Source organism: Anser brachyrhynchus (genome assembly GCF_964034855.1).
Source record: "Anser brachyrhynchus genome assembly, chromosome: 13".
NCBI classification, from domain to species: Eukaryota; Metazoa; Chordata; class Aves; order Anseriformes; family Anatidae; genus Anser; species Anser brachyrhynchus.
The window spans coordinates 1,511,834-1,538,847 of record NC_137708.1 but is presented as its reverse complement, the minus strand read 5'-3'; the positions used below and the strand labels follow the sequence as shown (position 1 = coordinate 1,538,847).

Sequence of the window (27,014 nt, the reverse complement as noted above, 5' to 3'; positions counted from 1 at the left end):
CAGAAAACACCTCCCGAAACAATGAGGAAATTGGACGCTGCCACCTGATAGCTCCCAAGGAACCTGCAGGGCCAGGAATTTGCGGGGCCGCGGGGCCGGCCGGTGCACGGGGCCGCCTCGCCGGGATGCTCCTCGGCGGCACGGGGAGCCCCGGCGGGTCTGCGGGTGGCAGCTCCCGGTGCCCCCCAAATCACCCCGGGGGCCTTCACGTCATGAGCCTGCTGGTAACAGCTCTGTGCCAGCACATGCTTGCAGCACCGGTACATTATTTTTATTTTTCGAACTGGAATGGCTGCAGTTAATCCTTCCCACCTTTGACACCAAAAGAAAAGGTGCTGAGATGTTTTCTCTGAGCTCTCAACCGGCGATGGTGCAAACGGCGAGTGGATCAAAGCAGAAATGTCCTCCTCCTCCTTGGGGGGGGCACAGGGGGGCAGCGGGGAAGAGGAGCCTTGCGGTGGGCAGGCGGCGTGCTCCCCGGAGAGGTGCCTGCTGGCAGGTACAGATGGAGCCGAGCTCGAGTCGGCTGCGTGGCCTGCTGCCCGGTCACAGCAGTGCTGCACTTGGGGGTGACAAAGTCCTTCAACCGTCTCCTGTGGCTGCGAGGCTCGATCTCATGAAGCACTTGAGATTTCCAGATAAAAAGGAGGCCCAGCTGAGCAGAGCACGCTTCCCGATTCGCATCGGCTTCAAGTGCCTGCCTCTGGTTTTGTAGCGACTTGGACGGCTTCAGCCTTTAGACTTGGGAGGTCCCTGGGGAAGACACGTCTTGGCATGTGCGGCAGCCCGGGCTTCTCCTGCCTTGCAAAGCTTTTGCTTCCTCTGCTGCGTGCCTGGCGTCCGTGGTGGCACGGGCGGACCCTGCTGCAGGACAGGCGCCGTGTGCGCTCCCCTTGGCCCCGGCGAGAGAGCATCCCCGCGGGGCGCTGGGAGAGGAGAGGGGGGCACGGGGCGGCCGGGCAGCTCAGCACCGCTCACCCCAAGCCATCGTGCCACAGTTCGCGTGGAAGAGCCAGGAGGGCCGGGGGCTTTGGGAGGCTGGGGGTGTCGGGGAAGGTGCTGCGTGCGTCTGGCCAGGGGTGCCCGCTGAAGACACGTGGATGTGCTCACTGTCACATTTGTAGGAGCAGGAGCAAGCGAAGGCCTGCTGGGCTTGCCCATTCACGGTTTCCATGGCTTGGCAGGGGAACGCCGGTGCCAGCGCGCACAGTGCAGGATTAGCCCCCAGAGGGACACCACGCGCTTGCTGGTGGGGCAGCGGCTGCGTGTCCGTCTCCTGCCAGCCTTGCTCTGCTTGCGGGAGCCATGCCGTGCCGTGCCATGCCATGCCGTGCCGTGCTGTGCCGTGCCATGCCGTGCCGTGCCGTGCCGTGCCGTGCCAGGCCGCCTGCTCTGGCCAGCTGCGTGCTGCCCGCTCCATCCCCGCTCCTGCAGTGCTGGTGCGGGTGGCCGCAGGGTCCGCGCACGTCCCCGGAGCTGGCTCGCGCTGGCTGGAGCCATCTGAGGTTGGGACGTAAGTAGGTTATTGCTGTGAGCAACAGCCATCCTCCTTCTCAGTGCTTCGCCAGTCTGCCGTATCCTAATTTAAGTTGTCTAATACACTGCATGTCTCGAAGAGCATCCCAGAGTGCTTTATTATGCAGATGTCAGTCACAGTTTCGTCGTTAAGGTCGAATTGAATTTGATTTCCCCCCACACCTTAGAGCAGGGAAATCAAGCTCTGTCTGTGTGAGGAATACAGCAGATCCTCCCCAAAATTACAGCGTGTGCTCTCAGGGCTCAGCGAGTTTCCCTTTTAATTTAAAAGTAATCTGTTCATTCTTCCCAGTTAACCTGAGTTTGGAGATGTGTCCCTGTAAAGACAAGTCCCCGTGTGCCAAGAGGCTAAGCCTGGTTTGGCCCTTATGAAGTAAAATTTCTCAAATGCAAAACTTGCTGTAATAACGTGCGGAGGCGACTCCCCAGCCTGTTTGGATGCCTTTCCCTCTGCGGTTCTGGTGATGAACGTTGCTTTTCACCCTCGCTATTGCACAGGAGACTTTCCTGGAGAACTGGCCTCTTACCTAATGGGAGCCATTTTCAGTCTTCCCTAGAACGACTGTCACCAGCCGTGGCTTGTGACAAAAAAAAAATAAAAATAGGGGGAAAAAATCTTGACGTAGAGGTAAGAGTTCAAAGCACAACGAGGGGGGTGTTGGGAAGGCAGTTTCAGGGGTTTCTTATCATCGCTAATGCTGAACAGCCTTTTAGCTTGGAAACAGCCCTACTTTTAGAGAAGAGAGGGAGCGCACTAAGGGGGAAATGGAGGAGAAAAAATCAGGGAAATTGAAGGACAAAGGGCAAAACGTGTACGCGCGCAGGAATGCTGCTGGCAGGAAGCAGCAGTTGGAGGGTGCGCGTTGTCTGAGCCGCGGTGGGCCGTGATGCAAAGCAGATACCCATGCGAAGCAGATAGCCGCCTGGCCTCTCCCCAGGGGGAGCTGCGGGGATTGCTGCGGGGATTGCTGCGGCCCCGGGGCGTGCGAGAGCCCCCGGGCTCCGCGGCCACCGCGGCCGGCAGCTGGTTCGTGCTTGATTCTCACGTAGGAAGTCTGGAAAGCCTTCCTAGGCTAATCCCCGCGCTGCTGAAGTTGAGGCTGAGCGCTGATGTAGGAAAATCGGTTTATCCTTAAAACAAATAAAGCGCGCCCAGGCCTCGTTGCTGAGTTCTGGGAGAGGAGGGAATGCCAACGGGACGTCGCGTCTGGATGTTCTCAGCCGTGTTCCCCTGATGCCTTTGGCGGCTCTCCCCTCCCCGCGTCGCTCCAGCCCCGCCGCGCTTGAACACCAGCGCGACCCGCCGTGAGCGCGGGTGGACGGCACGCGGGCTGCCGGGCTCGCGGGCGCTGCGGATGCCCCCGCTGGCCCAGGGGGTGTGATCGGCCCTCCTGGTGTGGAGACGGGAGGCGGATGGGAGCTCCCCGCTCTCGCTCGGGAGTTGCGAGACATCTGCTTGACTCGTTTGTGGCTTCCTGTTTGGCATCTTTGGGGCAGGAGGGAGCTGGCAGAGGCTGAAGGAGGGAATTTGAGTCACTTGGGAGCCCTTTGCCAGAAAACGTCTGACTCAGCCCAACTGCGGAGAAATGAATGTGGGATCCAGCTGCCTCTCAGGGTGGGAACCTGTGAGTGAGCATGCAAGTGTTTACTTGTGTTGCATGTCTGTGGCCTCGCAGAGGGTGGGGATGGTGAGCAAGGGGAGGGAGGGGCAGGGGCTTCTTTGCATCTTTGACTGAACGTCTCCGGGGATTGCATCAGGGCGCAGGCAGTGGGTGGGGGAAGCCTTTATCGCGTGTAACGCTTTGGAAGCGCGCTGCTGGCCGGGGGCCAGCTGACCTACTTGGTAGCTCACCTGCCGGCAGCCGGGGCTGGAGCGGCGCTGCCTGCGCTCGACCTTCCCGGCGGCAGCGGGGCCTTGAGGTCCCTGCTCTGTTTTGGGGCTGCTGCAGCAGAGCCTGCTTCCAGGAGTCGTAATTGCTTCCTGCAAGCTTACATGGCCGGCGGAGCCGCCGCGGTGCCGGGGTTGGGGTGGTCCCGGTTGTCCCCGTGTCTGGTGCCGTGGCAGCTCTCCTGCCGCTGGTGGAGAACCTCAGCTCCTCGGTCCGAGCCGGAGCTCCCCTGAGGGGCAGGAGGGATGGGGCAGGCGGCACCCCGTAATGCAGCCCCCTGGGGCTGGGGGCAGCGGGGACGGAAGGCGATGCTACCTGCTGGGCCTGCGCCTGTGGAGAGGTGCCAGTGATGGGTGCCTCTCCTGGCTGCCCTACAGCTGAAACCCGGGCTGGGAGCCCTCGCCGAGGGCACCGGGGTGTGTGTGGGCTCGGGCTCCGCCTGCCTTCTCCGAGCCCGGCCGGCGTGGAAATGTGCCGGAGCTCGCGCGGCGAGAGGCCTGGAGCCTGGGCTGCTCGGGCTCCGGTTTCAGCTCCCTGGCTTCTTGCTCCGACTTGCACAGGAGCCACGGAGCAGGTTGGTCCTGTATGCTTGATCCTGTTCCCCGGTGCCTGCAGTCTCAGCCTGCGCCGCTGACGCTGGGAGGAGGCAGCCCCAAGGCTCCGGCCCCGCTGCCACGGGAGGGGGATAGGCAGGGGCTGGCAGCGCCAGCAGGAAGGCAGGGGGAGCCGTGGACGTGCAGCCCGTTGGAGCACGTGCTCTGCTTTTCACCGTGCCCAAACTGTGCGAGGGAGTTGCAGCGGAGATAGCTTTGCAGGAACATCCATTCCCACGTTATCTTCCATCAGGAACGCGTTATGTTGCCTACATCAAAGTGGATGCTCTGCTGCTTCCCTCCGAGTCGCCCTAATCCTCTACTTCACGGTGAAAAAAAAAAAAAGAGTATTGCTCTGCAATAATGAAATCTGAATGTTAATTATCAGCACATTACCTTCCCTCCCTTCCCTTCACAATGCCCTGCCTTCCAGCCCCAAATAGCTTTCCTCCCTCCTTGCTCCTCTCCACCCGGTCCTCCCACGCTCCTGGGCACGCCGTTGAGCTGTGGCAACCGCCGGGTGGGTAGAAGTTGTCCTGCGAGATGCTTCCTTCCCTGCCATGTAAGGACAGGAATTCCTCCGTAACCGGGGCGTGGAAGGGATCCCTCCCCGCGCCCCGTCCTGACGACTGCTCCCGTGCCTAATTACCTGCTGTCCCTAATTACCTGCTGTCCCGCAGGAAGCTCGCTGCCTGGCCCTGGGGCACGGCCGCATGGGCAGAGCCGCGGTGCCTGCAGCCGGCTGCGCTAGGAAGGGCAGCGGGGGGGGCGGCTCGGTTCCCCTCTCCGGCCACGCCGCTCACTGGTGCGTGGTGGTGCCGTACTGGAGCGGGGCTGGACCGGGCGAGCCCCTGGTTCTGGTGGCTGATGTGCTGGTTCTTTGTGCAGTGACGGTGAAGGAAGAGGAGAAGTTGGTGTTGGTGACAAATAAAAAGGCGTTTTGTGGAGGGAGAACAGCTGAGTTTCTGGCTGAAATAAATTGTGGGGGAGCAGGGCTGTGCGCGGGGTGGAACGCCTGGGCACGAGCGTCGCTAACGTCTCGCCCTCTCCTCTCCTTGCAGGTTCATGACTGGGAAGGGACTGGTCATCTACCCGGAGATCGGGGACAAACTGGACATTATCTGCCCCAAGGCGGAGCCGTCCAAGCCTTACGAGTACTACAAGCTATACCTGGTGAAGAAGGACCAGGCCGATGCCTGCAGCACCGTCATGGACCCCAACGTGCTGGTGACGTGCAACCGGCCCGAGCAGGAGATCCGCTTCACGATCAAGTTCCAGGAGTTCAGCCCCAACTACATGGGCCTGGAGTTCAAGCGGCAGCAGGATTACTTCATCACATGTGAGTCGCCACGCTCTTCCTCGCCGCCGGCCGGACCCCGCGCCGCAGGCTGGGGGCTGCGGGGGCCTGGACAGTGTCGCCAGGCGCTGCTTTGGGACTTGGCTCCTGCTCAGAGCTGACACGCACGGAAAATATTTCCCGCTGGATGGGAGAAGGGGAGGAATGCGCTGCAGGCCGAGGGGTCCCGGCCCTTATCTGGCCGCTGCGCAGAGCTGGGAGCAGGAGTGGTCCCTCCTGCAGGGGTGAGACCTGCCCACAGCCCAGTGGGTTTGTGTCTGGAGCGGTTTTACAGCTGGAGCTTGGTGCTGCGGGGCTGGAGGTGCTGTGGGGCCGTTCTCGTAGGGCTGCCCTGGGGCTGGGACGCTCCCGGTATAAAACCAGGGATTGGGAGCGATAGTGGCAAATGCTTCCAGCTCGGCCGTCCTCGCTGACCGCCGTGGGAAGCAGCCTGGAGAGATGCTCCCAGAGCTTGTTGTGGTCGAAATGGCTGTCAGCACGCGGGCCGGGTGCTGTTGTTTCTCTGTACGACTCGGCTTTGTAGGAGGAAGGAGGCTGAATTTCCTCTGAGCCCATGGTTCATGTGTGCAGATGGTGCACACAGGGTGCGTCCGTGGGTGCCGGCCGGGACGTCTCCATCCTCCCTCGTGGCCGTGGGGTTGGTGCTGGGGCTGGGCGATGCCTGCCAGCTCCCTGCCAGCTTTGCCCCGTGTCGCGCTGTTTCTGCTCGGCATGTGTGAGCAGCGGGGAAAGGGCTCAGTGTGGCTCTGCCGTCCCCTACTTGCTTGCTGTCACACGCCGCGGGCTCGCCAGCAAGTGGCCCGGTGCAGGGGTCAGCCGGCCGCGTGGGAGGGCAGCGCCGAGACGTGGGGGCCGGTGCACTGGGGTCAGTAAACACGGTATTTTTAGCCTGAGATCTTTGCCGTTGGAGGGGGTGGTGAGGATCCTACAGGTAGCCTCTAGCTCGGGGCTGAGGGGCAGGAGGTGCTTGGCTGTGGGGCAGCGCGAGGCTGCCAGCCTGGGTGCTCCCTTGTGAGCCCCGTCTGCTGTTGGAGATGGCTTTCTTTTCACTGCAGCACAATTTGAGCGTGCCTGGTCCTGAGAAAGCAGCCAAATGGGCTCCTGCAGGTCAGATTTCAGCCCGCCCTTGGATCCGTAGCGCACACGTTGCTCAGCTCTAATGCTTGGCTTGAGCATGGGATGGTGGAAAAGGGGCTGCAGCAGCTTCCAAACAAAATGTCCCTTCTGGTCATCTGCTCCCAGCACCGTGTAGCAGGGGGTCCCCGTCTTTGCTGCTTTTGGGGTAGAGGCGGGGCTGCCAACAGCCGCCCTGTGCCCCATTCCCCTGGGGCTCCCCCTGTGCTGCCCGCTCGCCTCCTGCCCGGCTCCCGCTGCCTCTCGCAGGTCCCCGCGGTCCCGTCTCGCTCGCTGCAGCCCGGTGGCTGTGGGCTCGGAAAGGTCAGCCCTTCCTGCAGCTCGCCAGCTGAAGCAGGGCTTAATTCAGCTGCGAGCTTTCCCTTCGGTAGGCAGAGGAGAAGAGGAGGGAGAGGGGCTCAAGGCACCGCCACAGATCTGCCTTTTGTATTTAGGGCAAACATCTTGAAGCGCTCGGGCAGCGGCTGCTCTGCACGCAGGGTCAGCAGCCCTCCGGGACAAACACGTGCTCCAGAACGAACTCAGGAGCCTAAGGAAGCCCCGGGGAGGAGAAGAGCACGGGTTTCCTCTTTGCTGCCCCATAGGAAAAGGCCCGGTGCCGGCGGAGGGCAAGGCCGGGTGGGCAGAGGCTTTGCCGGGCTCTGCCTTCCCCAGGTGGCGGAGCAGCGTTGCGCGTCCTACCAAAGCTGCTGCTCGGCTTCCTCAGCTGCCCGGGGCTCTCGGTGCCGTTTCCACAAGCAGCCGGCAGCGCGGCGGCGGGCGAGCGCGGCTCCCAAGGGCCGGTGGCTTTGAGCTGGGCCAGCCGCGGGCGGCAGCTCCCCGGCACCGCTGCCCGCGCACCTGGGTCACCATCACGCCGGCTCCGGGGCTCACACCGTGCCCACCGTGCGTCCCGTCGGGGGCCTGGCCGAGCCTCTTAAACTCCTCGCATTCCTTTCATCTAACTAGTTTCTGCCTTGTGAATGCGCTTTTATTTATTTCCCCCCCCCCTTGCTTTGCAAGCGCACCTCCCACCCTGCTTTTCCTCTCCCCTTGCAGAGGGAGAAAGCTGGAACTGCACTCTTGATTCCGCTACCAGAAACCCGAGTCCTGTCCCATGTGGACAAATTTTCTCTGTATCCATAACAAAATCCAGTTCTCACTCCAAGCCTGGGGAATCTCCCTGGAGGCCGCCACAAAACCCAGCACCACCTCCGCGTCCCGGTGCCCAGGTGCCGTCCCCGTCCCCCCGCGGGCTCCCCGCGGCCCCGCTGCCCCCGGCGGTGCCCCCTGCCCACCGCTGCTCTGCCCCCGTCTCGGACCGTTTCTGACTTTAATTTCTCTTGACTGCTCCGCGCTTTGAAGCGAGCCTCGGCGGCGCTGGGACCGGGCGGCCGCTGTGCGCTGAACTTTGGCCCCTGGGTGGGCCGGGGATGCTCCTGTGATCTGCCCGTAGCCTCTGCCCGGCAGCCCCAGGAACCCTTTCTGCCAAGAAAGAAAATAGCCAAAAAAACAAAGTCAAAAGTCTCCCGAGCAGACCACCCACGTGTTGTCTTTTTTTTTTTTTTTTTTTTTTTGTTATTCCCCTCTCCCCAAGCTCGCCTGGACACACAAAAGGTTTTTTCTTTTCTTCCTTTTCTTTCGCCGGCGGCCCTAAGCCGGGGGAAGCGGCGCTGCGGCAGCCGGGAGCGGGCGGCCGCGGGTCGGTGCCGTCCCCAGCCCCGCTGCGAGAGTCCGCGGCCACCGCACGGCCCTGTCCCTCCTCATTCAGGGCCGCCCCCCCCGCTCCCCCGCCATCACGTTGGATATGCCAAGCCTCGTTTAGGGCCACTTTTATCACCGAGGGACACTCAGCCCTCGGCTTAGGCTGCTTTAGCGATGAAAAAGGCTTTTGAAAGCAAACGTAACCTCTCCCCATCCTCCGAACCCTCGCGCCGAGCCCCTCAATGCCAGCTGGAGGCTTTCATTAAAAGCATCTTTTCTCCTGCGGCTGGACAGGGGAAGGTGATTCCTCTTCCTAAGCCTTTTCATAAAGAAAAAGATGCGGGAGCTCCTGGCTGCACGTCCGTGCCGCAGACAAAGGCTCGGTGGGGCTGCTGCCGGCTGCTGGGGCTGCGGCGGGGCGTGGGGAGGAGGAGGGCTGGCGGTTCGGGAGCGGGGCGCTTTGCTCCTCCGTTCGCTCCGTGGCCGATGGGGGTTCAGGCAATCCTCGGTTTCGCGTGCCTTTGGTCCCCCGCAGGCTCCCTCGCTGCCGGGGGTGTCTGGTCGGTGCTGGGAGGGATGGGGAAGGGGAGAGGGTTCTCTCCTGTGGGGTTCCCGCATTGCTGTAGGGGAAGGTGAACGAGCCTTTGCTTTTTGCCCCCTAGCAGAGTCCATTTGGGGCTTCCTCTGCGAGGCACGAAGCCAAGCCCGTGGGCAGGCTGCTGGGAGGGTAGAGGAGGACTCTCGGGGGGCTCCGCCGTGTCGCTGTGGGTCCTGCTCCTCGCCCGCAGGTCACCTGCTGCGGGGTCTCGGAGCCTGTCCATAACCACGTTGCTCCTCAGCCTTAGCTTTTCCCAGTTTCCTGTGGTTTGCTCTGCTTCCGCCGCGTCCTTGTCCCACGCGGATCACCTTCCTCCCCCTCCCTGGTGGCTGCGCTCTCGGGATGCTTGTGGGCAGCGCCGGCTTCCCCGTCCCCGAGCCAGCCGTACAGGTTTAGCTCTCCTCACCCCCCTCCGTAATTCTCTCCAGCTCTTAATTGCCTTTGCTGCTATTCTTTGAACCCGCTCCAGTTTTGCTATCTCTGGTAATGAGGTGCCTAGATAGAGATACGTGGATCCAGCTGTCCTGGCAGCTCCGGGGCAGGAGCCCTGGCCGCAGCCCAGCAGTGCCCCAGCTGCCGCCGGTGCCTGGCAGGGGGATGCCTCGGATGCCGAGCGCCTTCAGCCCGGCGCTGGCCGTACCCTCGGGCACGCCTGCCCAATTTGTTCTCTGCCGTTGCCGTGGTTGTGGTTTGGTGGGGACCCAGTGCTCCAGAAGAGCTGAGTCCCTCCAGTCCCGCTCGGTCCCCGCCGGCACGCGGGGCGGGCAGCGCCCTGTCCCTGCAGCACCGCCTGGGTTCCAGGTGGCATCTCTGGGGTACCCCGTGGGGACCCCGGGCACGCTCGTGGTGCCCAACCTGTCCCCCCCCCGGGAGAGGGGAAGGCTACTCATAACTAGCTGTCCTTCTCCTCCAGTTCATTTGCAGAAAATGCTAAAGCAGAGGCGAGGCCGCAGCGGACGCTTGCCCCATAAATCTCACGCGTTTCCTGTTGATTGTTAGTCTTTAAGCCCTTCAATCCATTTTTGATGTAATAATGTTCGTAATCCAATCTAACAGTTTTTGGCAGCGGGATTCAGAGAGCCCAGATATATTACACCGACTGTTCCTTTAAACCCCTTGTCTTGCATTTCTGTTTTTAGATGCAATTAGGCCCAACCTGGCAAGAACTATTGTTGTAGGCCATCGCTGCCTCTGCGACGCGGGTTTCATCCCCGGCCCTTTCTTCCTCAGCATTTTTCTATTTCTATTCTAGTTGGAATTTTAATGCGGAGAAGGGGGTCACCTGTGTACTGCCAAGTGCCAGACTCCTCTTTTCTTTCCTTTTTTCTGCTTTTTCTCTCTTTTTTCCTCTTTTTCTCTGTTTTCTTTTTTCCTTTCATTTTCTTTTTTTTTTCATTTCCTCTTTTTTTTAATTTCTTTTTTTAAAATTTTTTTTCTTTTTCTTTTTTTTCTTTTTTTTTTTGTCCTTGAGACACGTTGCCATACTCGTTTTTCTGGCTGCACCCTGACTCCTGAAATAGCTGCCCTGGGTTTAGGAGGCCTGCGAGCCAGCTGGGAGTCGCAGCGTGCGCGAGGGTGTCCGCGGAGCCGCTCCAGGAGCCTCGGCCTTTCTGCAGCCCGATTGTTTCCTCCCTCACCCCCGCTGTCCCCATGGACACTGCGCCCTCCTCCCTCCCTCCCCATCGGCCGTGTGGTGGGTGCCGTGTGTGGTGGGTGCCGTGTGTGGTGGGTGCCGTGTGTGGTGGGTGCTGTGTGTGGTGGGGGCCGTGCCGGGTGCCCGCCGGCCAAGCTCTCCGCCAGGTTTCTTTGCTGACTGCATTTGAATGTGGCCACTTTCATGTACTCCTCAGCTCCCGTCCCACGACTTGTTTGGTGAAGATGAGTTGAAAGCAAAAGTGCTGTTTGATGCCGTGATGGGAGCTGTGAACTTCTGCTGATATAAAACCCAGTTAACCAGCTTCCTCATTCTTCACCCAAATGGGCTGGCGCGCTGCGGGTGCGCAGCCTCTGCGTCCTTGCGCCGTGGTGGCGGGGGCGCACGAGCAGCGCCGAGCTCCGGGACACCACCGGGGTGGACTTCTCTGGCCGATGGGGCTGGGGGCGAAGGGGTGGCGGAGGTGGTTTTGGTGGGGAGGAGGTGCCCCGGCCGTGGGGCGTCCCACGGGAGGTGCTGGGCGGTGTGGGAGCCCTCGGGCTGGTGCTGGGGACAAATGGGCTCTAGCGGTGCCCGCCTCGGAACTTCAAAGTCCCTGCGCTGGACATGTCAAACCCAAATAATGGCCCTTAGACAACACGCGGTTACTTGTCTCGGAGGCTTGTCTGAAGACCGTGACCACAGTAAATGCGATTTTGTTGAGCCCTGTCCCTTAAGCCTCTGCCTCTTTTCTCTTCTCCTCCTCCCTCCTGACCTTTTCGGCTCAGCGTTGTCCCCGCGCAGCCCCTGGCAGCTGATCTCATGGCTCAGCCTTTCATGGCGCTAATAGGGATGAAAAGCCCTATCAGAAAGGGCCAGTGTCCCTGCGCCCGGCCGGGAGGTAAATACCCAGCACTTTGATCTGCTGCTGCCCGGGGGCCCCGCGGGGCCGTGCCCGGTGCGCGCTGCCAGCCCGGCCCCTGCCCGACCTCCTGCGTGGCCACGGGAGCCGCAGCCGGCTCTGCTCGGGGCACGGGGGCCCCGGGAGGTCTCGCGGGTGGCAGGGCTGTGACACCGGGCTTTGGGCTGAGCCCTGCGGTCTTCGTCCAGCAGCTGGGGGATGCTCCGTGGTGTAGAAATTCAGCGGTGCTTCTCTCTGGCGGACGATGTCAGGGGGGACCCGGCTCTTCAGCGGTGTGTGGCGCTGAGGGCTTCCTCTGCAGCGCTGGAAAAGATTAAAACATGACTGCGATTTGAGTAAATTTTTGCTAAGACACTTGAAAGGCTGAAGAAGCCTTCAGCTTGAAGACGGCTTGAAAAAAACTCACAGCGTGTAGGCACGTCTGGGAAGGGTGTGCAGCTGATAAGCGCCGGCAACCACTTGCTCGGTGTATTTTTAAAATAACTGCTCCTGCCTCGAGACCCTCTCGCTGCTTTTCTCTTTGTTGCCTGTGCACCTGCAGTGCTTTCTTGTCCCCGGGGAGCCGGGACGAGGCTGTCGGAGGAGCTCACCTCTGCGTGGGAGCGGGGCTCGCCTCCGCCGGAGCTTTCTCCCTCTTTGCATTTTCATGGGCTTGCAAACATCTCCTCAGCTGCGACCTGGCCTGTCCCCACACGGAAATACCGTGATTTGTGTCTTCTGCTGCGCGGTGGGACTCTGGGGGCTCGCATGGGAGCTGTGGGCGCTTGGCTGTGCAGTGGTGGGGAGCTGCAGATCCAGCTGGAATTTGGATGCTGCAATTCTGTGGAGTGAGAGCACGCTGGGGCTGCGGGGAGCATTGCAATGCTCGGGCTGCGAGACGTGCAGCCTGCGAGCCAGCTTGGCTCCCCCAGTAATGAGTTGCGATACGTAGCTCTTTTCCATCTTTTTTTAATTTCTAATGATCTGTGTTTTGAAATCCTCTTGGCCGGCTTGCCTGTGCCGGTGGAGGCTCCCCAGGTTGCGTGCTGCACCTCTGGAAGCTCGCCTTTCGGGGGAGGAGGACTTTGAGTCGCTATTTGAAGTTTCTTTGCCCTAGGAGTGATGATTTTGCTGCTGCTGCTGTGTAACGCCGCCGCTCTTTGATCCCGCGGCGCGGCGCGGGTGTTGGCACAGGTAATCGCAGCCGGCGCGGGGCTGCGGGGGGACGGCAGCGGGTGCCTGCTCCCCGCTGCCACGGGGCTGGCCCTGCCCTGGGGGGCTCAGGGGGCCCTTCTCCATCCTTCCCATAGCTCTGCGGCTGCAGGACCAGCGAGCGGGCACGTCCTCCGCTGGGTAGCCGGGGGGACTCGGTATCTCCTGGGGACGCCCGGGTGCTGTGGCTCGGGGACGCCAGGTCCTTGCGGCAGCGCCCTGCGGCAGCACTGAGACCTGCAGGAGGGCGGCGGGGCCGCGTCCCATCCCCGCCGTGGGGTTGTTTGCCTCTGCGCACCCGTGTAAACGTCCCCGCTGCCAGCAGGTTCCTGATGCTTATGCAAAGTGTGCCCGTGATTGCAGGCGGGTTTCCTCCCGGCTGTCCCGCAGCGCACCCTGAGCTCCTCTCCCCCCGGCCGCCTTACGCCTTCCACGTCTCCGAGCGCTCTCCCTCGCTTGTGGCTCCGCCAAGCCAGGCGGATTCCACTTCCAGGACATTTGCACATAAATCAGCCGCTCCGGTCCCTGATAACTTTGATTTTTTTTCTCTGAACCGCCTCCAGTTCGGCATCCGGGTAGCGATGACGCAGCCCTGGCTATCCCCGCTGCTGCAGCTGCAGCCGGGAGGGGAGCGCTGCTCTGCACGTCCCCGTCCCTCTGTCCCTCCATCCCTCCATCCCTCCGTCCCTCCGTCCTTCTGTCCTTCCGTGCCACCTTCCTGCTCGCCAGGGACCCGCGCTCTCCCCCGCCAGCCGCTCCCCGTCCCCGCGACGGCAGATTGCCCCGGCAGAGTCACAGATGTTTTGCTACCTAACCGAGGAGATTTACACCCTGTTAAAACTCAATAAGTGCTTTCCTCCTCCCCGGGTCCCAGCGGGGCCCACAAATGACTCTGGCAGAGCATCAGGTGGAGAATTACATGGCACTTTTTTTTTTTTCCTTTCTGACATGTAGCTAGCTGCTTGGGGCTGCCACGGAGACGTCGCAAATAACCTTCCTCTCCTTCTGCTGCTGTCTTTTTTTGGAAGGGGGCGGATGGACCTTAAGTGAAAGGCTCCATTTTGTGACCTGATCCCACGTGGACGTCTCGGTGGAGTTTGATGCTGGAGGGCGTGCGGCTGAGTAAGCAAGCAGTGGTCTTGCAGCCGAGAAGCGCTTTCTGGCCTTGATGAGCTTACCTGCCATGTGGCTCTGACTCCTAATTGCAGTGCTAATTAGGGCTGATTATATTTTTTTCCATCAAAAAGCTGTTTTTATGGGAAATTAGGCTCTTGATGTCATTCCCCGCGTTAAAGCATCTTCCCTTGTGCAATAGGAGTGCTGCTTGCCCATTGCCCCAGAGCACCCGGGGCAGTCCCAGACCAGTGCAGGGCACAGGAGGTGTGGGGGGGGCCTGCTGCTCTCCTCCCCCCCCGAGACCCCAGGGCACAGCGGGTCGCAGCCCGGCCGCGGGGTCCGAAAGCACCGGAGCTGCCGCTCCCAGGGGGCAGGCAGAGCGCTAGGCAGCGTTACGGTTGAGGAGGTAAATGTGCGAGCCAGAACATTAAAAAAAAACTAATATTTTGTTGTACAATTACCTCTGCCACATCGAGCACACCGCCCGCCTTGTGGTTTGCATACAGACGTGGAACGAGTGGGGGGTGGAGGTGGGGGCCCGGCGCGGCTGCGGCACCACGTGCCCGGTTTGCAGGCTGACGCCGGTCCCTCGGTTTTACCCTCGGTTTTACCCTCGGTTTTCCCCTCCCGTTTGTGCCCCTTTATTGATCCTTGTGGTGGTTTGACCCCGGCCGGCAGGAAGTAAACTCTACCCAGCCAGACCCCGCGCAACCGTTTTGATCAGAATTGTTCAAAGCGTCTTCCAGCCTTCTGATTTTCACCAGGCGTTTGCTGGCAGTTGGCGGCAGCAGAAAAGGCAGCCTGGAAAGTCCCAGGTTCCTGCCGGCCTCCAGCGTAGGCTCCGTTTTGGACAGGGGCTCTGGCTGCCTGTCCCCGCTGTACGAGAAGCAGGGAGAGCGTGTGGTGGGCTCGGGGCACCCAGCGGCGAGGCTGCCGCGAGCCCCCCGGTGCCCTCAGCCCCACGGGGGCCGCGTGCCCTGGCCCTGCTGAAGGAAGGGGTGAATCCGAGCGGCGCTCCCGCCAGCCGTGAAATTCAGTGCGAAACCACGAAATGCTGACTGCAGCCGAGCCGGGCTGGGATCGGCACCGTCAGGTCATTTCCTCACGCCGTGCGTGAGGCCGCGCGGAGGCTGGCCGTGGCGCTGCGAGGGCTCGGCCCCACGCTGCGGCGGGCAGGAGGAGGTCCGGGCTTGCATTTCCCTCCCCGGCGCTATACAGGGCTTTGTTGATTCAAAGGTTATTTATTTATAGATAAGCTTGTTTATTTGTTTATGCGTTTCATTTTTAAATGTATGTTCATGCATTTATTTATATAACAGGTATTTATTTAACCAGGTACGTCCAGGGCTGGGCGCGTGCTGCTGGTGGGCGTCAGCAGCTCCCTCCCTGCCGGCCCGTGCTCACCGGGAGGACGTGGTGCTCCTGCCCGCCCAAATCCCCCGCGAGCACCGCTGCGATAAATGGTGCCTTTGTGCCAGCCAGCAACTGGCTTCGCCTCGCGCCCTGCCCGGCCTCTCCGCTTGCCCCTGCTCCCCGGACAGCTGGAGCCACGTGGCCATCGCCGGCACCGGCTCCGTCCCCGCAGCGCGGCGCTGGCCGGGGTGGGGGTCCCCAGCAGACGTGGCTGTGCCGGCGGGCGCTGCGTCTGCAGCGTGCTCCTCGTCTCGGCGCTCTCACCACGCCAGGTGAACCCATAAAAGCCGCCTTTGCTCGCGGCTCCTGGCTGTTGCTCGAGGTTGATGCCGTCAGCAAAAGCCGAGCGCTTCCAAACAGGAGCTGCGGGGACGCGGGGTGCCCACGGCTGCGGTGTGCGCAGGAGGTGGGGGCGCTGGGAGGCTCCTTCCTCGCTCGCGAGCCTGCCCTGAGGGTTTCGCCCTCAGCTCCGTGCCCAGGCCACGAAGGAGCTGTGGGTGACAGAGTCCCCGGGCAGAGGGAACGTGAAACCAGCTGCTGGGAACTGAGAAGGAGTCGCGATTCCTGGCTGTTAAATTCCCAGCTTCTGCGCTCCTGGGATGGCGTTTTCCAGCCAACACCCGCAGGTTTCTGAACTGTTTGCATTGGGGGGACCCCGAGGAGCGAAGAGGAGGAGGCAGAGAGCGGACGGGGAGTGCTGCATGTGAAACACAGGCTCGGGGTTAGGATGGTGCTGGGGCTCCCTGTGCTCTGAGGGTGCCCAGGGGAGCAGCGGTGCCGGGAGCGAGGAGGTGCAGACCCTGGCACCGTGGGGGCTTGGCGGTGCGGGGCAGCGCGGGCTGCTCTGCTCCTTCTCTCCCTAGCAGAAGGCAGGGCTGGAGCGGCTCGCCGGCTGCCGGGAGGGTGTGTGAAATCCTAGCCCCGCACCTCCTGCAGGAGCCTGGGGAGGGGACGGGGCCGGCCTGGCTTGTGCAGGCGTTTCTGGGGCTGCGGGGCCCCTTCCCAGCGCAGCTGCTGCTGGGATCGGGTCGGAGGCGGCTCCCGGCCCTGCTGGCAGCGTGACAGCTCGGGGCTCTGGCAGCCGACGCGCCGGTGTGCCGGAGCCGATGGGAAGGGTGCTGGGGTGACGTGTGCGGGGAGAGGGTGTCGGGCTCACCGCCCTCCAGCACGGCCCGGGAAGGAAACACAAATAATCAGAGCAGCAGCGGGAGCGTGGGCTGGTGCCGCGTGGCTGCGTGCCGGTGCTTCAGCAGGGAGGTGGCTGCGACCAGCCAGGGGCTCGCAGAGTGTTCACGTGCAGCCGAGCACACGGTGCTGCTGCCCGGGGGCCTGGAAGTGTCGCTGCGGGTCCTCCGGGGCACGGGGAGGGGTGCGCTGGCCCCGCTGGGAGGAAGAAGCTGGGTGCTCCGTGACGGGGCTGAGCGCTGCTGCGACACCTGCACGGACGCAGCACCCACCTGCAGCGATGCAACACCTGCACTGTGGTCTTTGAGGGTGCAGAAAACAACTTGAAAGACTGGGAGGACAGGGAGGATGGCACGAGCTGGGTTTTTGTTTGAAATCCTCCTAGAGTTTGTTTGCAGATCTGCACAGGAGGATGCTGGCGTGGTGTCTGAGCACATCGGAGGTGTACGAGGAACGTGCTCGGGGTCACAGGTGACCCGAGTGGACAGGGCTTTCGGCCTGGTTTGGGTGTCCTGGGTGAGCTGTGCTGGATCTGAGCCGTGTGTCGAGGCTGCTCTGTGCCAGCTGCCCCTTAGCAGGGCTGAAGATGCAATGCACAGAGTGCTGCTGGCCTGTGCCTCCCCACCGCCCCTTCTCTGTGCCCGAAGTGCCGTCACCATGGGCTGCGAGGCCACTTGTCACCGCAGGGCACGGTGCTCCTGCGCCCGGGGCTCCCGCAGCCTTCCGGAGGTGGGAGCTGGCGGCAGAGCGCCGGCACGAGAAAAGGAAGGGAAATCCTCTGCGAGCACGGGCCCTGCAGCGGGCTGTGAGATAAAATAGGGAAACTTGAGTCTTTGACACTTCGGGGGCGAGGGAGGGGTTGCAGGGCCAGCGTCCATGCTGGATCCATGCGGCGCTTGGCTGAGCCTGGAGCAGGGCCGCTGTACACAGATGGAAGAGTAATTAAGAATAATAAAAGGAAAGAGACTTGGATTCGCTACAGTCTCAGCACATTAATTGTGCTTTGGGGCCCAAATCGTAACGGAGTCCTGCTAGAGGGAATCCAGAAGAGAAACCAAACGTCTCGCTCTGTCCAAGGCTGACCGTTTAAGAGACCCTTGCCTTTATCTGCTGCCAGGTATTACTTCCAGAGTTTCCAATCTGCCAAAACCAAGTTCTTGTTTGAAATATTTTTAGTGGAGGAAGAAAAACGATGGTGCAGCTCTAAGTCGTGGCGGTGGGAAGGCAGGGTGTGATGAATCGGGTGCGCAGCTGCGGGCGGGCGGGCGGGCGCCGACAGAAAGCTGCCGGTACTGCTTGCTGCCTTGGAGCAGAGCAGAGCAGAGCATGAACATGAGCATGAGCACGAGAACAAGCATGGCTCGCCCCCATTCCCCGCAGAGGGGCCGTGCCAGCTGGTTGGCACCGGGGCTGGGCTGCCGCGTGGCCGTCTGGGGGGCTCCTGCACGAGGGTTGGGGTGAGCGGTGCCAGCAAGCTCAGGTCCTGCCTCTGCTTCCGCGCGGCCTGAGCATCTCCTCTGAATTGACAAGCAATTACATGGTTAATAGTATCAATGTTAAATCCTCATCACTCGGCAGCCTGGGGCTTAATGCTTCATTAAGGCGAAGGCATCTAATAGCTCTCCGGGCTGGGAGCTGCGCTGCGTTAAGCCCGTGTCGAAGTCGTTTGTCCAGAGGCTGCTTTTGTTCTCCTGCTCCTACGAGACGGTGCTAGTCCCTCTGAAATCGAAGGGGATGCGGGCACGGGGCCCTGCACCCGCCGTTGCTGTGTGCCCCCGTCGGCCACCCGCCCCGAGTCCCCGCCGATGGACGGAGCCCAGGGGGCTGCACCTGCCCGGTGCCACGCGTCACCTCACCGAGGTGTCGTTTGGAAAACGATCCTTGCTGTCTCCTGCATCGTGCCCGAGCGATAGTTTTCTCATCTGTGCCTACGATTGTTTAGCCTTCCTCTCCCGTGTGTCACCTTGTGTTCGGTGACGCTGGATTTCATCTGCCATTTAAAATCGGCCGCTCGGTGCTACCCAGTGCCGCCGCAGCTCTCCGCTTGGCCTAGCAGTTATTATCACAGGTACTTCGGGATCGCTCATGAGCTTTCGTTTCACTGCTTGCAATGCGCTTCCCAGGTTGTGGGCAGGTGCTGCTGCTAGATCTTCTTCCACCATGAAAACAAGAAACAAAGTGCGCAGCTCAGGTGTCCATCGTGAGCTGGTTACGCGCCCCCGAGATGCCCTTTCCTCTTCGTTCCAGCTGCAATTTTGGGCAAAAGGACGTTTTCAACGGGAACAGCTTTGTGCGCGGCTCCCCGCGGGACCCTGCTGCCCGCAGCAGGCACCAGCTCCCACCGCCCCTTCCCACACCCGCCTGCGGGGCCATCTGAGGCTCTGCCGGGTGTTTGCATAAAGCCCGTCGGAAGCTGCGCTCTCCTTGTCGTCTGGATGTGGCCCCGGCTTTCTGCAGCACGAGGAGTAGCTCGCTTTGCTTCGGTCGTGGCCTATTTCGGGCCTGGAGAGAGCTGGGCCCTTCACGTCCTTGTTTCAAGCCTGTTTCAAGAGGCTGTACTGGAGACGATCGCCATGGTTTTTGCAAGCATTTTACCCTTTTAGCTGTCCCTTTTATGTTCCCTCAAGTAGCTTCTTCATTTTTTTTTTTTTATGTGGCTCCCCTTTCAGAGCTACTTTTTCTCCTCGTAATTATTATGATCAGAATGAGGAGAGGCTTCTTCAACGAAGTCTTGTGTGCTGCTTGGGAGAAAGGACGCTCAGCTGTGTCCTCTTTAGTCCGGCCATGTGATTCTCCAGCTGGCATTCTTTTATATTGTTCGAACACTTCGTATTTTTGTCGTATCTGAATGCGACGTCTCGGCAGTTATTTTGGAGGAGATGTCTCCCGGTACCGCCACGTGCTCCACCTTTGCAACATCTCCGGCGGTCCCGTGCACCGAAGCCCTACTTTCTCTGTAGATCGTTTTGGCATTATTTGGGTATTACCTTGTAAATACGCCTCGGTAAGGTCTGCTGGAGCTGGTTGTTGCTGACTGATGTTTTCCCTGGCCCTGCTGGGCTGGCTCCTGGCTGCGGAGAAGCTGCTGCCACGTGGAGCGGGGTGCTGCGATGCTCCAGGCAGCGAGACGTGCAGGTGGGCTGCAGTTTGGGGTGAAAGCAAGCATAAATGGGTTCGTCCCAGAGAGATGCTACAGCTTTCCGAGCCGCAACAGGAATGGGTGAAGTCTGTCAGAGATGGAGCAGCCCCCAGATGTGTGTGTGCTGCCCGTGTCCCCATTCCGTGTGGCATGGTGCTGGGCTGGAGGCTGTTCATGAAACTGCTTATTTTGACTTACTTTATCCCCCAAAAGGCGCTTCTGGTCTGGGAGAACAGAGCTGCCGTTTGTGCTGGAGGAATTAGCTCCCTAAGATGATTTTACGGCGTGTTTGAGCTCGGGCCCTACCTCCGGCTCGAGTTGGGAAGAGCCTGTGCAGGCACCGAGGGGAAGTTTCTCCCGTTTCCCCCTGCATTTGCACTGGGATTTATGCCGACAGCGCTCCTGTCAAAGCCGAGGCCGGCGAATCCCAAGCGTGTGGATATATGACTTTCTCCGGTGAGCTGCTGGCAAACGAAGCTGCTGTCGCTGGAGAGGCGATAACTCCGCAGCCGCCCGAGCAGCTCTCTGATTAGGAAAACATTTGCCGGGGGCTCATGCGAGAGGCTGGATCGCAGGGACGGAGCCGACGTGCTTGGAGCCCCCACCCTGCCCTGCTCCAGGCTCGCCGCCGCCCGCAGGCAAGGCAGGGGCGATGCCGGGGAGCGACGTGGTGCTCCTGAGCCCATGCCCTGCTCTTGGTGAATCCAGCCCCGTGGAGGGGCAGCGCCAGCCCTCCCTGCGCAGCCTTCCAGACCTGCTTTGGCTCCGCGAGCCTGCGCCTTGCCGCCAAGCAAAAATTTCCCATTCCTCGCCGCGGCACCGACCGAGCGCCCCGAGGTCCCCGATGCTGGAAGGGGAGCCCAGAAGGAAAGGAAAGACCTCGCTTCGTAGCTGGCCTCCTCCCCTAACCTGCGAGCTGACAGCCAGCGAGGGCTGTCTGATGGATTTGTCCCAGCCGACCGTCAGTCGTCGCCCCCCTCCCCGGCACAGCGCTTGTGCTGCCGGCCGAGGCCGGAGCTCTGCGGTAACCCGAAACTCCGGGGCTGAGTTTTGGCACCGAGTCTTGGGGAAGGTGGTGGCCGGATCCTGCCTGGCTTCGCTGCCTTGTCTCGGTTGAATTCTCCAGGCGGCTTCGTGGTCCTGCGTTGCGCATCCCCCCTTGGCCCCCTCGCGCCGTCGCCGTGCTCCCCCCGGGTTTTGTGGCTCCCCTGCGTGAATAAATCCTCGCGCCTGGTTCTGGTGGGCGATGCTGGGCTGGATGGGGATCAATTCAGTTCGGTAGGGGCCATGAGCCAGAGCCCCCCTGCACCCACTGGCACCCATTGGCACCCAGCCCAGCACCCTTCCTCCCCGCGCAGCACCTACTGGGCGCTCACTGCCACCTGGCACCGGGGGGCCCTTTTGTGGCCAGAAGCCATTTTTTGATCCCGTAATGCCTCGTTTTGCCGTGTGTTTTCTCGTCCCCTGCCCACTCGTGCCCCCTGCCCCGGCGTGGGATCAGGCGGCCGGGCGCGTGGGTGGGGGGCTGCCCGCGCGGCAGCATCGGGGGGGGCGGCGCGCTGCGCTCCCGCGGGAGAGAGAGCCTGAAAAAATCCGTGCCGGCTAAAGAAAAAAGTTAATGTGAATTTAACTGACTTCTGCCCTGCAATTAAAGCCATTCGAGCCCATTGGGGCTCTGAGTTTACATTCTTTGCTGAGGCACAGTGTGTAATTATATATGTATAATTTAAACTGTGCATATGCATGTGTTCCTATTATACACCGAGGAGCAAAGGAAATTATCCAGGAATTAAAGGGGGAGGAGCGCGCAGGCACTGAGAATGGCTCACTTGTGTGGATGTGGCGGCGAGGGGAAGCTGGAGGTATCACTTCTTCACCACTGCAAACATCTTCTGAAGAGGCGCGCCCGTGCTGCTGGGGCCTGCTGGCAGCACGCTGCTCCGCGTGCCGGAGCGGGGAGTAACCCTTGCGTGCTCTCCTGCCTGTACCCGATAGGAGCTGCTTTGCAGTCCAAAAAAATGGAGCCTTATCGGTAAAAACTCTCCGAGTTTTGTTCCCCCTGGCGTGGGGGAACAAACCTGCCCCGTGTGAATGCAGCATCGCTGGTGCCGTTTGGGGCGAGGGTCTTCAGGCTGGGGAACGCGAGGAAGCACTCGTAATTTTTTTTTCCTCTGTTCCTTGGGATTTTTCTAAGCTGGCCCAAAGGGACCAGCCACAGATGGGAGAGCTAAAAAAAGCCTTGACGGTGCTCTTGCGTTTCCTACAGAGCTCTTAACCGCCCGTCTCCTTCCCTTACAGCCACCTCTAACGGGACGCTGGATGGCCTGGAGAACCGAGAGGGGGGGGTCTGCCAGACGCGCTCCATGAAGATCGTCATGAAAGTGGGGCAGGGTGAGTGCGCTGCGGGTGTGAACGTGGGGCAGGGGGGGTGTGCTGTGGGCATGGGAATGGGGCAGGGGGAGCGTCCTGTGCCCGGGCACCGAAACGCCGGGAGGGAGGAGGGCTTCCTTTTGGCTCCGTGTTATCCCAGGGCAATGAGGAGTGAGGAGCTGGTTTCATTTCTTGGTAACATCTATTTGATCTATTTGATTTTTTTTCCCCTCAACAATAAGTACCCAAAGCCCCCAGCTCGCAGCCAGCTGCGGGACACCATTCCCGGCGTGCCCCATTGTTCCTCCATGCCTACCAGAGGAGCAGAGAAACCCTCCCAAATCCTTCTCTGCCCGAGCACCATCTCAGACCTGCCTTTTACACACCATTTCTAGTCTCCCCAGACTCCTCCACCCAAAAAACGCTTAGTGCCAGCTAGGTATTGAGCAGTGCTCGGTCATTGCAGCTGAACGACCGGGCGAGACTCCGGATGCTGATGCAGGCCGAGCGCCTCCTTGCTCTGATTGCCCACCAACACGTTCCCATCAGCCTGACCTTGCTGCAGGGGAGCGAGGAGGAAAAGCAGCGTGCGAGGCAGGGCAGGGCTGCAGGTCACCCTCAAGCTGCTTCGCTGCCGCGATGCTCTGTGTTACGGCAGCCCCTCTTTTCGGTGGGGAATCTGAGCCATGTATGCCCGTGTCCTGGCACGTGGTTGTTTCGGGATCCTGGGGAAACTGAGGCCAGGCCAATGGCTGTTGGGAGCCAGGATGGCTTCCTGAGTAGGTTCAGCAGGGTTTCATTGTTAGGTTCTTCCTTCCTTTCTTCCTTCCTTTCTTGTTTCTTTGGCCAACACTGGTACATGTTTAGTGCGTTATGATTAAGACAGCGTAATTGCCAGTTCCGCGGTGCCTGGTGTTTTTTGCCCGGGCTGGAAGCTAGCAGAGCACAAGACCCACGCGTGCTGCAAGTGCGCTGAGGCAGGAGCAGCTCCCTGGTCCACGCAAGGCACGGGCTCGTGCGCAGCATCCAGCACCGAGGTCTCTGTGCCAGACACTGCCTGCGAGCCCGTGCCCCTGCCCCTCTGCTCGGTGGGGTGGGCTCCGCTGCTGGAGATCGCCCCCCAAAACCTCCCTTCCTGGGCTGTCGAGTGCCTCCTGGCCCCAGCCATGCCCTGGGCTTGTTTCGGCCCCCTCTCGGCTGCGGAGCTCCTGGTGCCTGCTTCTCATTATTTTGTTTTCACTCTGGGGCCAGTATTTATAATAAACAAAAGAAGCAGCGCTGCAGCCTTGGCAGCCTCCCTTCCCTTCGTGTTCCTCCTGCTGCCCCTGCAAGAAACTCGCTCCAGCCCACGCGCAGGAGTTCAGAAAACACGAAAAGGCGTCGGGGTGCGGGATTAGGGTGGGGACGCCGCTTCCCTCTGTCCTCCTGTCTCTTCCAGGAGGGAGGAGGCAGCCAGGGCAGCCCAGCCTGGGGTGATGCTGCTGCATCTTTTTTCCTAGCTCTTACCATTGGGCTCGCCCCAGTTCTCACACATTTAAGCCACGGCGGAGGGCAGGATCCCTCTTGCTTCCCAAAAAGCCACCGTGATTTTTTGGGTTGTGGCGGAGGGCGCAGAGCACCTGGGAGCAGGAGCAGGGCTGCGTCCCGTGGCTTGCAAAGCAAATCAGAGCTTTGAAAGCAGGGTTTGCCAGGGAGGTCGGAGGTTTGAGGATGGAGGCTTCTGTTGTGGTGTGATTGGGTCCATCCCTTGCTACCAGCACTGTGGGTTTTCACGGAGCTTTGTTATTTATGGAGCTACGCAACTCGGTCATCATCTAAGGCTTGTCGTTGGCCATGGGCTGGCATCTTCTTCTGCAGACAGAGGCTTGTGTCCTGCTCAGGTCTGCCACTGCTGGCCCTGTGCCCCTTCCTCCGTCCCCCCGCTGCCTTCCCAGCTCTGTGCAGACAGGCCCCGTGCTTTCTGCTCCGTGCACCACGCGTCGCTGGCATTGCCCCACGGGGTGCCTGGTGGCTGCTATTTGCCTGAACCCCCCGGCTCCTGGCACTGCGCCGCAGGGCGCTCGTGCTGCCTTCTGCACCTGCCTCCTCTCCGCCGTCCCCCCGCGTGTGGCTCCACAGGGCTTTGCTCCTCTTGGCAGCTTTTGGAAACAGCATAATTGTCTGGGCTGGTGCTACACCGGGGACAGACTGGCCTAAACAGGGGAGGACAGTTTTTCCATCGGTGTGCTACATCTGCTCCTCCTGGGGCACCGGGGTGGACAGCAGGCTGAGAGTCTTTTTAGATGCAGGGTGGCCAGTAGGGATGGGGAAAGGGGATATTTAGAAGGGTGGGAGCTGCCTTTGTCGAGGTTGAGTCGAGGTTTCTCATCCGTCGCCTCTCTGCCCACCCAGATCCGAACGCGGTCATCCCCGAGCAGCTGACGACAAGTCGGCCCAGCAAGGAGTCCGACAACACGGTGAAAATCGTCACGCAGAGCCCGCGCCACAAGGTCCCCGCGGTGGAGGAGCCCGGCAAGCCAGGTAGCGTGGCCACGGCGTCCCGGAGAGGGGCTGGGAGCCGCGGAGCCGGGCGGTGCTGGGCGCTGCGCCCCTGTGCCAGCTGCACCCCTGTCCCCCAGCATCTCCTCGCCCAGTCTGGGTGTTATGGGCAAGGGGCTGCTGGGCTGTGCCGGGGCAGGGAGCCGGCCGCGAGGCTGCTGAGCAGAGCAGCTCGGGCTCCTGGGCTCCTTCTCCCAGCGCCGGGCTGTGCTGGCAGCAGCGTTGCGGAGAAGTGCTGGTTCAGCACGCCGCTCCTCCTCCTCCCTCTGCTGCCCATCTGTTCCTCCGTGTGCGTCTGAGAGGGCTTGGAGGAGTTGAGGTCTTTGGGTTTTTGAGCTGAGCCAGTGTGAAAGCCCTTTGAAGGTGGTTTCCTGAGTTCCTGACCCTGCTGAGAGAAAAGTGAAATCAGATGAAGTCAGGAAAAGTTACTCTTTTCTTCTCCCGCGGTGCAGCCGGCCAAGTGGCCTCCCCTCGGGGGCCCGGAGCTGCCCGGGCCGGGGTCAGGAGGAGGTGGGGGTCAGTCATCGGATATTGCAGGGCTCCGGGTACCAGGCCCCACTTTCATTACGCCGTTCAGGTCAGCTGCGGAGAGCAGAGGCTCCCGGGGCGCGTGCTGGTCGCAGCCCAGATTTCGGTCCATCCAGCCGGGAGGGGACGGGCTGGCACCTCCGACGTGGGTCCCCAGGGCTCCGTCACGTTGTGCCTGGCCATGGAGGCAGGGGTGAAGGCACGCGAGGGGCTAAGCAGGGTAGGAAGGTGGGGAAGGCCACCCGTGCACGCTGACGCCCGTCTCCCCTTGCCTTGCAGGTTCCGTCAACCAAAATGGCCAGGAAACCCAAGGTCCCAGCGACGGGTTCTTGAGCTCCAAGGTCGCCGTTTTTGCGGCGATCGGCGCCGGCTGCGTCATCTTCATCCTCATCATCATCTTCCTCGTCGTCCTCCTGATCAAGATCCGCAAGCGGCACCGGAAGCACACGCAGCAGCGGGCCGCAGCCTTGTCACTCAGCACCTTGGCCAGCCCCAAATGCAGCGGGAACGCGGGCTCGGAGCCCAGCGACATCATCATCCCCTTACGGACTACAGAGAACAACTACTGCCCGCACTACGAGAAGGTGAGCGGGGACTACGGGCACCCCGTCTACATCGTCCAGGAGATGCCCCCGCAGAGCCCAGCCAACATTTACTACAAGGTGTGAGGAGCAGCCTGGGCACGCCGCCATGCAGGGGAGCGCCGAGCGGCCGCCGGGTCCGGCTCCGGGGGAGGCAGCGACCCCGGCCCCGCGGCACGGCGTGGGGAGCGCAGGGGGCTGGCGCCCGGCAGCGCGCCGCTCGCTCGCGCGCCGTCTCTCCCCCTTTGTATTTAGTTTTGTAGTTCTCAGCTTTTGTAATCCCAGGACTTCGAGGGTGAGCCGCCAGCGTCCTCCTCTCCTGCTCCAGACTGCGGCCGGCCGGGGCGCGAGCCAAGCGCCCGCTGTGGCGGGCACCCTGCCTTTCCGCGCCCGCTCGGACACCGCCGGCGCCCCCGCAGACTCTGCCTCCCCTTTTATGTTTTTGGGATTTCCCCTCGTCACCTCCACGTCCTTGTGTTAAGTGCCCGTGCACCTGGTGCTGCAGCGGCCGCCGCTTCGGGCTCAGAGGGTCCCGGGAGCCCGGACGGACGCCGGGGCCGCGGAGAGGAGCTGGGGCCGACGAGGAGCGAGCGGCCTTGGGGGGAGGAGGAGGATGCTTCGCCTAGGTGCCAAGATGCAGAGAACTGTGCAGGGAGGAAGCTGGCAAACCCGATTTACTACTACTACTATTATTATTATTATAATTATTTTAATTTTTTTTTGTAACATTTTTATTTTTGTGAATCCCGGGCGGGACTCCGGCCCGCCGCCCGCCGCCTCCGGGCACACGCCGCCGCCTCCTTCCAGCACGCCGTCCCGCCGGCCGCGGGGCAGACCCGCCGTCGCCCGCCGCTGCCGTTTTAAACTTTTGTGTTCGTAGCTGTTGACTCTTGTTTTAGTCTCTTTATAAAAAGAAAGAAAGAAAAAAAATATATATATGATGTCTCAAGCATTCAGCGCGCGAGAGTCCGAGCGCTCCTCCTGCCCTGCGGAGGCTGCAGCCTCGGCGGCGATCCCGGACCTCCCCAGGGCGTCCTCCCGCCCGGGGCTCCGCGGCAGCGAGGAGCAGGGGGAGCCTCTGCTGCTGCTTCCCGTCGGGCCGGGACTGCTGGAAGTGAAGCGTGGGGCGGCCTGGGGAGGAGGGAGGGCAGGGCTGGCTGCACGTCCCGTGTCACCCGTGTCACCGGTCCCGTCCCGCGGCTGGTGCTGGGGCGGTGCTGCAGTTGGCCGCCCCGGGGTGCAGCCCTGCGGCGCTTCTCCTTGGAAAGGAAACTGGAAAACGATGGTGCTGGGCTTGGGGCCGGGGCGGCGGTGCCAGGAGGAAGCCAGTGTTTGGGAGCCGGTGCTCTTGGGTCTCCACCATCCACCCAGGCAGGTCTGCTCAACCCTCCTCCTCCTTCTCCTTCTCCTTCTCCTCCTCTCTTTTCTCCTCCTCCTCCTTCTCCTCCTCCTCTTCCTCCTGGCTGGGAGCTGAGCTGGAGGCTCTCCTCCACCCTCCCGCTGTGCCAGGACCCCCTGGTGCCCCCCTGCGCCCTGCCTCCGGGCCCGACCCGAGCCTGGAGCTCCCCTGGGTGATGCTCCGGGTGCAGGAGCCCCCCCAGCCCCCCC

General features: G+C 61.5%; 1 protein-coding gene across 1 annotated transcript in view; it reads left to right on the top strand.

Annotated features, from left to right (window-relative positions):
* Window positions 1-26,262, top strand: part of EFNB1 (ephrin B1) — a 55,807-nt gene extending 29,545 nt beyond the window's left edge. The window contains exons 2-5 of the mRNA XM_080553488.1: window positions 5,080-5,357; window positions 21,688-21,780; window positions 24,151-24,279; window positions 25,105-26,262. Coding sequence (XP_080409614.1) covers window positions 5,080-5,357; window positions 21,688-21,780; window positions 24,151-24,279; window positions 25,105-25,493 — 889 coding nt within the window. The 3' untranslated portion in view covers window positions 25,494-26,262. The remainder of the gene's footprint in view (window positions 1-5,079; window positions 5,358-21,687; window positions 21,781-24,150; window positions 24,280-25,104) is intronic.
* The last annotated feature ends 752 nt before the right edge of the window (window positions 26,263-27,014 follow it).